Source organism: Muscardinus avellanarius (assembly GCF_963383645.1).
Source record: "Muscardinus avellanarius genome assembly, chromosome: 11".
NCBI lineage: Eukaryota > Metazoa > Chordata > Mammalia > Rodentia > Gliridae > Muscardinus > Muscardinus avellanarius.
In genome coordinates this window covers 27,378,901-27,393,000 of record NC_137797.1, presented here as the reverse complement: position 1 = coordinate 27,393,000, position 14,100 = coordinate 27,378,901, and the positions used below count along the sequence as shown (strand labels likewise).

The window sequence follows — 14,100 nt, the reverse complement described above, 5'->3', positions numbered from 1 at the left end:
TCTATCTTCTTTCATTTTCTTCTTCATTGGACTCAAAGCTCCTGGTGGGTGGGACCCACCTCTCAGTCATCTGCCTCTCTCCTAGCAAGCACCTAGCCAAGGCTTTGTACACAGAGGACAATGAATGCTTAATGAGTTAAAAAAAAAACAACAACAACTATTGTTGAAGCTAGGAGTTGAACTCAAGGCCTGAAACATGGTAAACACATGTTCTACCACTGAGCTACACCCCAGCTCCCCAACATTTTGCTTAAAGGTCACATGGTTTCTTGTTTTAGGTAAAAGACAGTCAAAGCTGAAACCTGACTTAATGCCAGCATGAGTCCAGAAAATGGAAGGAGGGAAGACATGTTTGAAGACTTGACTGCATGCTTATCAGATCCACTCTCCATTGATCAATGTTATGAAACAGATGTAATTTCACTCTATGGATTTATGAAGTCATGCTCAAAGGTACAAAAAAAACATTTGGATGGCAGTGCCAGCGTTCCAAATGTAATGGCGGCACACACACGCCCAACTGCTGAAACTTGCTAGGTCTTTGAGATAGTACCAAGAGGTCGTGTGGGTCAAGAAATGCCAAGCATGGTGGCGCATACCTATAATCCCAGTACTTGGGAGGCTGAGACAGGAGGATGGCAGGTACAAGGCACACTTGAGCAATTTAGTGAGACTCTCAGCAGCTTAGGAGACCTTATTTCAAAATAAAAAGAACGGGGGGGTAGCTCAGAGGTAGAGCGTCCTTGGGTTCAATTCCTAGCACACACCAAAAAAAAAGCTACCATGGGCTACAATAGTGAGGTGCTGTGCGTGACCACGTTCAGCTTCCCTGCACCATGTTATAGGTTTTATCTTGCCATGCCTCTGATCAAAGAGCTACCGAAAACTATAAAGATTAACAAAACACACTGATTATTCACCCACAGATGAAAGAATAAACCTATTCTCACTTGGACTCCACTCAAAATACCAGTCATATTTGATGAATCCAGATATTTAACAATTTTATGGCTAAGAGTGATATGGTGGAGACAGTCTTATACTTACTAAATGTTCTCAGTGCCTAAGCTACCTTGTTAATCAAAAGTGATTTTCTTAAGCTTTCAGTTAGCTGAAGAGTATAGAACGACAAGCCGGTTTAGTTAAACATCAGATTTGAGGCAAATTCCTATTTTGTGTTCGCTTCTTATTCTTTTATACAGAAGTATATTCATGCAAACTGAAATTGTTTACACAAGAGAACTCTCTAGAGGAGTTGCCTATTAGGGACGCTGATCCCAGAATCACTGCCCTGAGCCTGATAAAATTCTGGTTGTCTTATACCCCACCCACACTTTTACTCTGCTGCTCGCCTGCCAGTTTGAATTTTTAGCTGAAATTGAGCAGAAAGCTGAGCAGATAGCCCATCGCTAAGATATCGCAACCCTCCTGCCATCAACCAAGGAAGGGAAGGAGTTGAATTGCTTCTCCTTGCTGATACCTAAAAACATCTGCATGGTCTCCAAAATCCAAGCGTGCCACTTACCCATGCCTGTATGCCTGCACATGCTTCTAGGGTGCAGTTGCAGTGTATCCTGGGAACGTTTACCTTTTCCAGGAAGACAGGTCAATGATCCTTTTAAAAAGTTATGAATCACCCAGCGCCTTGGGCTGCAGCTGAGAAGGGTCTGATTGCCCTGAGTCAGATGGGAGGAGCACTGAAACCATGAGCTGTGAGCTGCTCCGGTGATGCCACAACCCAGGTGAAACCCAGGAAAGGAGACCAGACAGACCTGCCTGCGCTGGTCATAGGGAATTATTTACCACCTACCCCTTAGGACCTAGCTTCCTACAGGCACTTTCACAATAGTCATAGGGAAAACAGTCATTCCAGTGTGCCAGGTTGGACCTGTGGTATCCTGCCACTTTCCAGCTTCTGCCAAAACAAATTAAGCAAATGACCCTCCCCCCTTTTTCCCCCATCAAAGAGAAATATAAAGATTGATGCAGCGTATGGGCGCCATAAAATGTACTTTCTGGCCACCAGATGGCAACATTGATTTAGAAAAGTCAATTAACTTAGGACTGTCACCATCACCCAACATGATGAACACACAATTAACAGAAACATTCCAGGTGTGACCTCCAAGGAAATGCAAATTAGCATAGGTAAGGCCCAGGAGGAAAGGATGAAGGCCCCAAAGGACTTAATATAAGTTTTCTATATAAGGGCTCCTGGTCAGCCTTACCACTCCTTGATTTTCTCATCAACCAACAACCAACTAAAAAGAGAAAACATTCCCCATGTACTAAGGTTAATCTTTACTAAGTATGAGTCATCAGTGGGAAGCCGGGACTTTCTGCATTCAGCACTCAGTCGGATTCCTAGACTGTGGCAGAGCAGAGAGGAAGTGAGCATTCGGGAGGGGAACGCTCCAAAGTCAAATATTTGAATTTGAGTATGTGTTTTGCTTTGTACTATTCAGGTTTCTTCTCTCCTCCATAAATGGGATAGAGAGAGAGAGAGAGAGAGAGAGAGAGAGAGAGAGAAAGAGAAAGAGGAAATCTAGTCAATAAGCCTATTTTACAAAGTTTTAAATTTTGGAAAAAGGAACTTAAAATTATTCAGATTTGTAAAACAAACTTTTCAAATACCCAAACCAAGATCTAAGTGTCACGCTACAAGAATGACGTCCTTCAAAGCAGCTTGGTGAAGTAGTCAAGAGTCCCTGCAAGGGAGTTAAAGTATTTTTATTCCCCTGGTCTGGTCACATCTACCTACAGCGCAGTCCTGTAAAGGGCATTTTCTAAATGTACTTTTATTAATATTTACTTATGCTGGGCGTGGTGGCGCACGCTTGTGATCCCACCATTCGGGTGGCTAAGATTGGACGATCGCAGTTCGCGGATAGCCTCAGCTATTTAGTGAGGCCCTCTGCAACTTAGTGAAAACCTGTTTCAAAATAATGAATAAAGAAACATAGCAGGGGTGTGTAGCTTGGAGGTTGAATGCCCCTGGGTTCCATCCAGAGACCCGCAAAAAAAAAAAAAAAAAAAAAAAAAAAGACTTATATTATGGTGCTGAGTCCTTAACACATGCCAGGCAAGCACTTTGCCACTGAGCAACAGGCCAGACTCCAAAGCATTTTTATATGTCAGTATCCTCAAACTTTTCCTTTTTTCTTTGTGGTATTGGGGATTGAACCCAGGGGCATTCTACCTCTGAGCTACACCCCCAGCCGTATTTTGGTTTTATTTTGAAGCAAGTTCTCACTGAGTTAATGAGTCTCACGACATGCTGAGGTTGTCCTCGACCTGAGATCCTCTTGTCTCAACCTCCCAAAGAACTGGAATTGTTAAGTATTTACCACCATGCCCAGGTTCAATATCCTCATACATAAAAGAATTAGGCTGCACCAGGTTGGATAACTGCAATGATTCAATGATTCTCATTCCAAAACATCATGAAACATACTTTAATTCTAAGATGCATTATGAAAAATTTGGAGACAATAATGGAGAAAACTTAAACCATTAACACCTTTTTAAATATTTAGTAAAACTTTCAAGTGTTTTCGTTATTATATAAATGCCCAGTTTGACTTGTATTTCATAGGATTTTCTACTCCACTTTAGCCTCTAGTACCTTATACCTATTGTCAAGGCATAATTATAAATAGCATCCTCTCTCACCCTTGAAAGTTAACAGGTCTGGATGATAAATGGTGCTCTCGTCTTAAGAAGTAACACTGGTCAATATCTGGATATAATTATCTTTTTATACTTCAAATTACAGCCTTGTGATCAAGGGAAATAATAATTTGCTTAAGTTCAAAAGAAATTTTATATCTATCAGAAGACTTTCCTAAAGGGATGTACTAATTTAAAATATTATAAATATATGAAAGTATTCTCAATAAGTGATTGGCAATTTTGTGCTGTAGTTTTTTTTTTTTAACTGCTGATATACTAAAGAAAATTGATAACTTTTTTAAATAATCTTTTCAGGAATACAGGCTGCTCTACTACAGACCTATATCCCTAACCCTTATTTTTTATTTTGAGACAGAATCTCCCTAAGTGGCTAAGGCTGACATTGAACTTAAGTTCCTCCTACTTCAGCCTCTTTAGCAGCTAGGATTATAGGTGGGTGCCCCCAATCCCCAGCTAATTTTCTCCTCCTCCTCCTCCTCCTCCTCCTCCTCCTCCTCCTCCTCCTCCTCCATCATCATCACCATCATCATCACCTTCTTCCTTCTTCCTCCCCCCTCCTCCTTTTTCTTTGTGGTAGTGGAAATTGAACCAGGGGCATTCTACCTCTGAGCTACATGCCCAGCCATAATTTGTTTTTTATTTGGAAACAGGATTTCACTAAGTTGTAGAGGGCCTCACTAAGTTACTGAGGCTGGTCTCAAATCTGCAATCCTCCTGTGCCAGCCTCTCAAGTCCTGGTATTACAGGTGTGGGTCATCATGCCTGGCTGATGCTATTTTGAAGGTATCACTGATAACTAAAAAGTGCTATGGCCCCTAACTCTAATTCTCCTATATTTCAAGTACTAGTTCAATTCTAGTCCTTGAATGGGTGGCTTAGGGCTGTCTCTTGTACATGTGGTGCTGGCCTAAGTTAGAAAATGTGACCTTTTGGGGTTCTTGATTAGAAAAGGGACCTTCCTTGGGGCTCACACAACCCCTCACCAGGGCACAAAATATGGCCACAGCATGCAGGCTGGACTTGGACCTCACTCAACACCTTGTACAGGACATAACTGTATGAGGAAGCCCTCATTTAGCCTAGACCTTGATAACCCTGGCCCTGAAGTGGCACCCCCAAAGGATTCATAACTTTCCAGATCCATCCTATGCAAAACTTTTGGAGCAGATCTCACAGTAGATAGTGTCTGCCCTGGGTCCATTTTTAGTGGGACAGACTGGCTAGGCATACCCAGAATATCCCTAGATGAGTCGAACCCACAGGAAGTTCCGCAATGAAAGTAAACATCCATTATTTGGACTTGGCTGAGACTGTGTTTCTTAGTGCATCCATTTTCCAATCCTTAGAGCTGCCAGTTTATCAAGTGAGACTCTTGAGTATACAGAAATGGCCCTGGCACAGTTAGCCACACTTAAAGAAGCTCTTACCCATATTTGTCCTCACCATCGTATCAACAAAGCACAAATTTAGGTCTAGGAAGACAGCTGACTGTGCTAGCCAACAGCCAAGGGAAGAATAGACAAATGTCAGCACCGAGATGAGCTCGAGTTTAATTGAAGTTCAGTGTTTTCTCCAACTGGAATAGTTCCTATTGCAAGCCCATGTCCTAATAAATACAGTGAGAGAAACTCTAGCAACAAATTCTGCTGGCTAGGTCTTTGCCAAGACAAGTCCCAGCAATAGAGGCATCTGGCTGCTTACAGAGAATCTGGGTTGAATTTGCACTCAGAATTAGAAAAAGAATGGCTCTGAAATAATGTCTATGGGTAGACGGAGTCAGGGTATCTGTAATCTGGGAAGGACACACAAACTCTATTTTCACTAACCTCTAAGTGAAATATAGAATTTCCTTTGTCCACGAAGGTAGGCAGCAAACCACAGAAGCATCAGCCATACCTGTGACGTTATCACCAAAGAAATCACTTATTTATTTAAAAAAAAAAAAATTTCTTTGTGGTACTGAGGATTGAACTCTTTACCTCTAAACTACACCCCCAACCCTATTTTATTTTTTATGTTGAAACAGGGCCTCACAAGGTTGCTGAGGCTGGCCAAGAACCTGAGATCTTCCTGTCTCAGCCTCCCAAGTACTAGGATTACTGGTGTGCACCACCGTGCCCAGCTCACATGGAATCATGAGATCTACCACCAGATCTTCTTATTTAAGGTAGCATCAAAGCGGCCTTATAATTTCTATGTTATCCTTTAAAAATAGCGGTAGAGAGTGTGCATAGCATGCGCAAAGCCCTGGGGTTTGATTCTTAGCGCCAAAGAAAAAAGCAACGTGTTTCAACTCAATTGGCTCTCCTTTTAACCTTATAAATTTTATCTATAATTTAGGAAAGAATAAGTCGTTCTGAGGAAGAGTCCATAGGCTGACTTGTATTGACAGAGAAATTCAAGCACAAAAATAGTTAAGAACCGCCGGGGGTGGTGGCGCACGCTTGTAATCCCCGCGCTTGGGAGGTGGAGACAGGAGGATCGCGCAGGTTCGAAGCCAGCCGCGCACGCTGGCTTAAGAGACCCTGTTTCCAAATAAAAAAATAAAAATAGGAGGTAGAAGGGCTTCCAGGAACCCCAGTACCACCAAAAAAAAAAAAAAAAAAAAAAAAAGTTAAGAACCTGTTTTACAGAGAATGTGATAATGTATCTTAAAAGTACTAGGGAAACAGAACAGATAGATAAAATGTGCTTGCCTCAGGGGGCTGGAGGGGTGGTTTAGAAGTAGAGCACTTGCCTAGTGGCACAAGGCCTTGGGTTCAATTTCTAGTACCATACACAACAAAATAAAAACATTAAAAAAGAAAAAGAAAAGAAAAAGCCAGGCATGGTGGTGTAGGCCTGTAATCCTAGGACTTGGAAGGCTCTGTTTTAAAATAAAAAATTAAAAATTAGGGCTAGGGATGTAGCTCGGAAGGAGAATGCCTCTGGGTTCAATCCCAAGTACTAAAAATAAAAATGCTTGTCTCTAAAGACCCTAATGTCTTCTCACAACATTCAATTCTTTCACAGATAAAATTTATTATATAGTCAGCCGGGCATGGTGGCGCACACTTGTAATCCCTGCGCTTGGGAGGCTGAGACAGGAGGATCGCACGGGTTCGAAGCCAGCCTCAGCTACTTAGTGAGGATCTCAGCAACTTAGTGAGACCCTGTTTCCAAATAAAATATAAAAAAGGTCTGGGAGTATAGCCCGGAGGTAGAAAGCCTCTGGGTTCCAACCCCAGTACCACCTCAAAAAAAAAAAAATATATATATATATATATATATATTATATAGTCATATCTCTCAAAATACCTTGTTCAAAACTACAATTTAGGAGCTGGGCATGGTGACACACATCTGTAATCTCAGTATTTGGGAGGATGAGACAGGAGGATCACAGGTTCAAAACCAGCCTCAGCATCTTAGCGAGGTTCTCAGCCATTTAATGAGACAATCCTGTTTCTAAAAAATAAATAAAGATAAAAGTGTTTCTTGGAGGTAGAACACTCCTGAGTTCAAACTCAGTACCACCACCACCACAACAAGAACAACAAATTTGCACCTGGTGTGGTGATGCACGCCTGTCATCCCAGTACCTGGCAGGCTTAGATAGGAGGATGGGAGGTTGCTAACCTCCGCAACCTAGCCAGACCCTCAGCAACCTAGAGAGATCCTGTTTTAAAATAAAAAGAAGATAGGGTTCAACCCCTACTACCAAGAAAAAATTTAAAATGCAACAAAATAAGAGCTGAGCTAATTAACAATAGGAATTCTGAACAGTATCAACTTCTTATTTTACATGGATGAAAGTGCCTTATGGGAGGACCGGCAGGTGCATCAGAAACTAAATTCCTTGGCAAGATCCAGGACAGCCCTACTTTTATCAAGTTCTGACCAAGACAGTGTTAGACTGACTTTTTTGTGTTTGTGTAGCACTAGGGGTGGAACCCAGAGGCTTTCTACCTCTCGGCTATCCTCTCAGACCTTTTTTTCTATTTATTTGGAAACCGGGTCTCACTAAGTTGCTGAGAGCCTCACTAAGTAGCTGAGGCTGGCTTCCAACCTGTGTGATTCTCCTGTCTCAGCCTCCCAAGCGCAGGGATTACAAGCGTGCGCCACCACGCCCAGCATAGACTGACTTTTGATGTACACAATTAGCCCTAGATTTTAAAACAAAGAATTGATAAGCAGATGTTTAATTTTTCAGTATTTTTAAGTGGAATCCATTAATTTGTTTGAATCTGCTCATTAGCCTTTTCATGGATCACATTTACAGATTCAGAACACTGTAACAGATGTTTTTAATAGCCCATATTGCTACCAACATGGGAAATCCTGGATTTCTAAAACCTCGAGGGAGTTAATTCCATCCCAGATGAAAGGCAAAAACGACAGGAAAAAGTAATAATAATATATTGTTAAAGAAACTTTTAACATAACATAAATATTTTGAACAAGATCAAAGAAACTACCTGATCCTCACTGAATCAAAGTTCAAAGGATGAGGTATTTTTCCCCTAAATATACAAGTGGAAAAGATATTTCAGAGGAATTTTTAAATTACATATTTTTCATTACATTTTCTCCACTATGATCCTCTCTGGTACAATTTGTTTCAATACCAGTGCAATAACTTTCCACAAAGGAAAGAGAAAAAAATTATAAAAGGAGAAAAAAAATTTAACTGAGAAAAAAATATACCACATTTAACACAGGTAGAGGAAAAAATCTAAAAGAATCTATGGGCGCTGGGCATCCTGGCACACGACTCTTGCCCTAAAGATAAGAGAAAGAAGGAACTACGCGAGGGCTGTAAGTTAATGCTGCTCCGCGGGCAGTGTTTATCTATTTTCTTCCTCCCAGCTGCTTCATGATTTCCATTCTTTTCAACTTCCAGTATAAAAGTTATAAGCTGTTAGACTTAAATAAATGACTTACTTTATTTTTCCTTAAACATTTTATTGCAAAACTGTATCTTAGCTGGGCATGGTGGTACATGTTTGTAATCTCCATACTTGGGAGACTGAGACAGGAGGACTGCAGGTTCAAGGTCAGCCTTAGTAAATAGTGAAACTCTCATTAACCTAGAAAGACCCTGTTTCAAAATAAAAATAAAATAGGGCTAGGGGCATAGCTTTGAGGTAGAATGCCCTTGGGTTTGATTCCCAGTACCATACACACAAAACAACAAAACTGTATCTTAGACCCTATTTTGAGTTGACCTTAAAAAAAAAATCTACCAAGAATTCATTCATTCATTTATTTATTTATTCAAGGGTGCTGGGGATCAAACTCATGGCCTTGTGTGTGCTAGGCAAGTGCTCTACCACTGAGCCAAACCCTATCTAACAGGGATTTTAGTTGGAAGTTTTTGTTTGTTTCTATTTTGTGGTATGAGGGATTGAACCTAGGGGCATTCTATCTCCAAGCTCCTCTCTGCCCTTTTTTATTTTTTCATTTGGAAACAGGGTCTCCTTAGGTTACTGAGAGTCTCACTACATTGCTGAGGCTATCTTTGAGCCTGTGTCAGCCTCCCAAGTACTGGGATTACAGGCGTGGAATCTACTACATCCGGCTGGTTGGAAGTTTTATTACTACAGTAAAGGATGTGATAACCTGAGTAGAAGACCCTAGAGAAACGAAAACTGTCCATTAAAAAACCACTGCAAAACAATGGGATGGAATTTGACGGCTTCCAAGATAATAGAAGACTTCAGGTCTGACTTGGAGGTCAGACACAAAAAAGGTGCAGGGCACAGAATACAGCCTAATTCATTTCTCTAGTTTTAGTCCCTGCTTTGTGACCTCAGATAAGCCACTCATCATCTTTGCCGCTCAATGAATCTGCAATTCCTAAGAGTTGCTGTATTTACAGAATGCTGCGCATCATTTAAATAAGGATAAAAGTTTCCACTTTAAGAAGTGGGGGAAGCCAGGCATGGTGGTGCACGCTTGTAGTCCCAGTACTAGGGAGGCTGAGTGAGACAGGAGGATCACAGGTTTGTGGCCAGCCTCAACTGCTTAGTGAGGCGCTCTGCAACTTAGCGAGACTCTGTTTCAAAATAAAGAATAAAAAATTGGGCTAGGGGTATAGTTCAGAGGTTCTATCTCCAGTACTGCAAAAAAAAAAAGAAAGAAAGAAAAACTGGTTTAAGATTAAAAAAGAGGCAGATCAAAACTAAAAATAAGTTCAAGCTCACAAGATCCTGGTGGTATTATTATCATTATAATCATCATCATCATCATTATTATTATTATTATTATTATTATTATTACTATTATTTAAAACTGTTGCGGCATGGTGGTACACACTTGTAATCCGAGCATTTGGGAGGCTGAGACAGGAGGATTGTGATTCATGGACAGCCTCAGCTACTTATGAGGCCCTCTGCAACTCAGTGAGACCCTGTTTCAAAATAAAGAATAAAAAATATAGGGCTGGAGATATAGCCTGGAGGTAGAATGCCTCTGGGTTCCATCCTCAGTACTGCCAAAAAAATAAGAAAAAGAATTTTTGAAACTCGCTTTTAAGCCAGGCATGGTGGTACATGCATGTGATCCCAGTACTTGGGAGCCTGAGACAGGAGGATCACAGGTTAGAGGACAGCCTCAGCAAAGTAGCAAAGAGACTCAGCAACACAGCAAGACTATGTTTCTAAACAAAAAACTTAAAAAAGGTCTGCGGGTATAGCTTGGGGAAAGAATGCCTTGGGTTCAGTCCACAATACTACCAAAAAGCAAAACAAAACAAAACAAAAACAAACAAACAAAAAAAAAAACCAAGGCCAGCCGTAGGGAAACCCTATTTCTAAAAATAAGTAAATAAATCAATAAATATAAACAGGGCTGGGTTTAGCTCAGAAGTAGACTGCCCTGGTTCAATCCCTAGGATCCAAGTGGACATGGAAAATAAAAAGCAAACAACAAACTTAACACGGAACCTAAATTAAAATGCAGGTCGCTTCGAAACTAGGCAGAGCAGCCAGTATGGGAAAAACAATTTTTGCATTAGGTTTTCAGAATCCCAATTCTTCCCTCTTACATTTGAAACCATCACTGGGTTTTGCCAGTAAACACATCGGATAGCTGTGCAAATAGCCTGTGCTATTCAAAAGCTGGCCTATGATAGAGAGCTGGGTCTACGTAGCAAATACAACATGCGCGTCAGTAATTCCTTCTGCCAAAAGCAGAGGAAAAGGACAAGAAGGGCAGGATATCCTCAAATTATCTAATTTGCTTTGTGTCATTGCAGCGAGAAATCTAGTGCCTGAGTCACAGTTAGGAACTCAAATTAAGCACTGACACACCTGGGGTGGCCCGTCCTGGGGCAAAAAGGCAAGACTTTCTCATCCTCTTTCACCTATGACCTCCTTTACGGCTCTTGGTATCAGATAAAGTGATTGCAAAGGAAAGCATACACATCACTTCTTTTTCTTTGGTACTAGAGACTGTACCCAGGGGTGGTCTACCTCTGAGCTACAACATCAGCCTGATTTCTTCCTTTTTTTATAATTTTGAAACAGGGTTTCACTAAGTTGCGGAGGGCTTAAGTTGCTGAGGCTGCCACGAACTTGCTACCCCTTCTATCTCAGCCTCCCAATACTGGGATTTCAAGCATGCACCACTACATCTGGCTTCTATTTTCTTTATTTTGAACCACGGTCTCTCGTAAGTTTCTGTGTCTTACTAAATGGCTGAGGATGGCCCTGAACCTGAGACTCCCCATATTTCAGCCTCCCACCTGCTGAGATTCCAGGCATGCACCACCATGCCCTAATTGCACATCCTTTTTAAGGACACAAATTGGAACCTAGTGCCTCAAAACCTATTTACACAAAATTGTACAAATGAACCATAGAGTTGTGGTGGCATTTCAATATTCTTGTCCATTTTGATACAATGTTTAATGCACATTATATAGGTATATTAAGTTACTGCACATTCAATACATTTCAGCAAATATTCCCAGAAAATTGTTTATGTATTGGTTAGTGCACTTTGTACTGAGACTGTATATTAGCTTTTTTTTGTGATGCCAAACCACTTAATCTCTATAAGCCTTTTATCTATGAAAATACTGTGGTATTTGTATAGCTACAGTGAGGATCAATAAAGCCAGTAGAGCCAGGCATAGTGGCATCTATCTGTAATCCTAATCCTTGAGAGGCTGAGACAAGAGAATCACAGGTTCAAAGCCAGCCTCAGTAATTTAATGAGGCCCTCTGCAACTTAGTGAGACCCTGTTTTGAAAATTGAAAAATGCCGGACATGGTGGCACACGCTTGTAATCCCCGCGCTTGGGAGGCAGAGATAGGAGGATCGCGCAGGTTCGAAGCCAGCTGCACTGGCTTTAAGAGACACTGTTTCCAAATAAAAATATAAAACTAGGTCTGGGAGTATAGCCCGGAGGTAGAAGGGCTTCCAGGAACCCCAGTACCACACACACACACACACACACACACACACACACACACACACACAAAATAATAATAATTAAAAAATAAGAAACTGGGCGTGGAGGTGCACACTTGTAATACCAAAACTTAGGAAGCTCAGACAGAAAAATCGCGGTTCGCAGACAGCCTCAGCTACTTAGTGAGGCCCTTTGCAACTCAGTGAGACCCTGAGATTGTGTTTCAAAATAAAGAATAAAAATAAATAAATAGGGCTGAGGGTGTAGCTTGGAGGTAGGATGCCTCTGGATTCCATCTCCTGTACTAAAAAAAAAAAAAAAAACTGGTCCAGGAGTGTAGCTCAAAGGTGACCTGCCCCTAGGTTCCATCCCTAGTACCAAAAAATAAAAATAAAAGAAGATCCTATGGATACAAATCCCCGATGATGGCATGTGCCTCCACTCAACTCATAGCCTTTATGTTCTGTTCTTTCCTCTCTCCTTCTCTTCCTTCCTCCCTCTCCCCTTTCCTTTCTTTCTTGTAGTGGTGGGGATTGAGTCCAGAGGTATTCTACCACTGAGCTGCACTCCCAATCCTATTTTATTCTTTATTTTGAAACAAGGTCTCACTAAGTTGCTGAGGGCCTGGCTAAGTTGCCAGTGCTGGCTCTGACCCTGTGATCTTCCTGTCTCAGCTTCCCAAGTACTGGGATTACAGGCATGCACCACCACACCAGGCTCCCTCCCTTCCTCCTTTCATTCCTTGCTTCCTTGCTTCTCTTTCATTCTTTTTCTTTCTCTCTTTTCTCTTTCTTTCTCTTTACTATTACAGTGGAACACTCAACAGAAAGTTCTGAAATTCTACAAAAGATACAAACAATAACCAAAACACCAAATAATAATAATGATGAATGATGATATTGCTGCTACTAATATTAGCAGCAGATATTTATATTTTGAACTTACTATGGCCAAAACACTATTCTGAGCACTGCCCATGTAATTTAGCTCATATATCAATCAATCCCTGTTAACAATCCTCTGAGAAATGTAACCAGGACGGTGATCATGCTCTACAAATATGTGGGAGTTGCCCTCCAAGCCTCATTCTTGAGTAGATGGGAAAATACCTTTTTGGGATTAATAATACGAAGCAGGAATGACGCAAGGGTGTTGTGGGGTTGGGATGGTGAAAGATGTTCAGGGCAAAAGGATCATGTTACATGTATGAACGCCCAGGGTAGGAATGCACGGAGGGTTAAACAAAGACCTGAAAGCAGGAGGGCTCAGAAAATGCAGTGTGAAGTAGAGAAACATGCCATAAATCCAGGCATGAGGCAGAGCGGTCACTGGAGAGATAGAAAAAGAGAGCTGTTCTCAAGGAAGGCAGCGCCTCGTCAGGGCTGGTGGGCTGCTGAGTGCTGGGGAGGCTCACCCGTCAGCAGCAGCCTGTACTGGGGGATCCTCTGCACCGGCTTGAGCAGGTAGTGCTTGAGGGCCAGATTAGCACAGCGAGGGCTCATCTGAAAGGAAAAGGATCCAGAGTCAACACAGTGGCTGCTGAGAAGCGGGGCGGCCCCTGGTTCCAGTGCACAGGAAGCCACACTTAGAGGAGCCAGCAACTTTGTGAAGGAACTCCCGGGATGCTCCCCTGTGCTGCCATCAGCCCAGCTATGATGCCCAAGTGGAGCCACGACCAGATTCGCCATCAAGGCCCTGCTCTCCTGCAGGAGATCCCTAACCACCCGCTCCCAGGGACACCTGTTCACAGCCCCTCACAGCGTGGCGGTGATCACCTGTGTTTCCTACTTGGGAGCTCCCACATCGAGGGGTATCTGCCAATGTATCAGTAATAACAAACCCCACAGGAGCAAGAAGGAGATGAATGGCCCCCAAAATGAAACTATTGGGGCCTAGACTCAAAACGATAATCAGAGCCTTGGGGCCAGTATACTTATTATTATTATTTGTGTGTGTGTGTGTGTGTGTGTGTGTGTGTGTGTGTGTGGTACCAAGGGTGGTACCCAGGG

At 42.0% G+C, this 14,100-nt stretch overlaps 1 protein-coding gene across 1 annotated transcript in view; it reads right to left on the bottom strand.

The window, feature by feature from the left end:
* FGD6 (FYVE, RhoGEF and PH domain containing 6) overlaps positions 1-14,100 on the bottom strand; it is a gene marked incomplete at both ends in the record, with an annotated part of 122,759 nt that overhangs the window by 30,198 nt on the left and 78,461 nt on the right. The window contains one exon of the mRNA XM_080704818.1: positions 13,506-13,593. Within this exon, the coding sequence (XP_080560944.1) occupies positions 13,506-13,593 (88 nt within the window). The remainder of the gene's footprint in view (positions 1-13,505; positions 13,594-14,100) is intronic.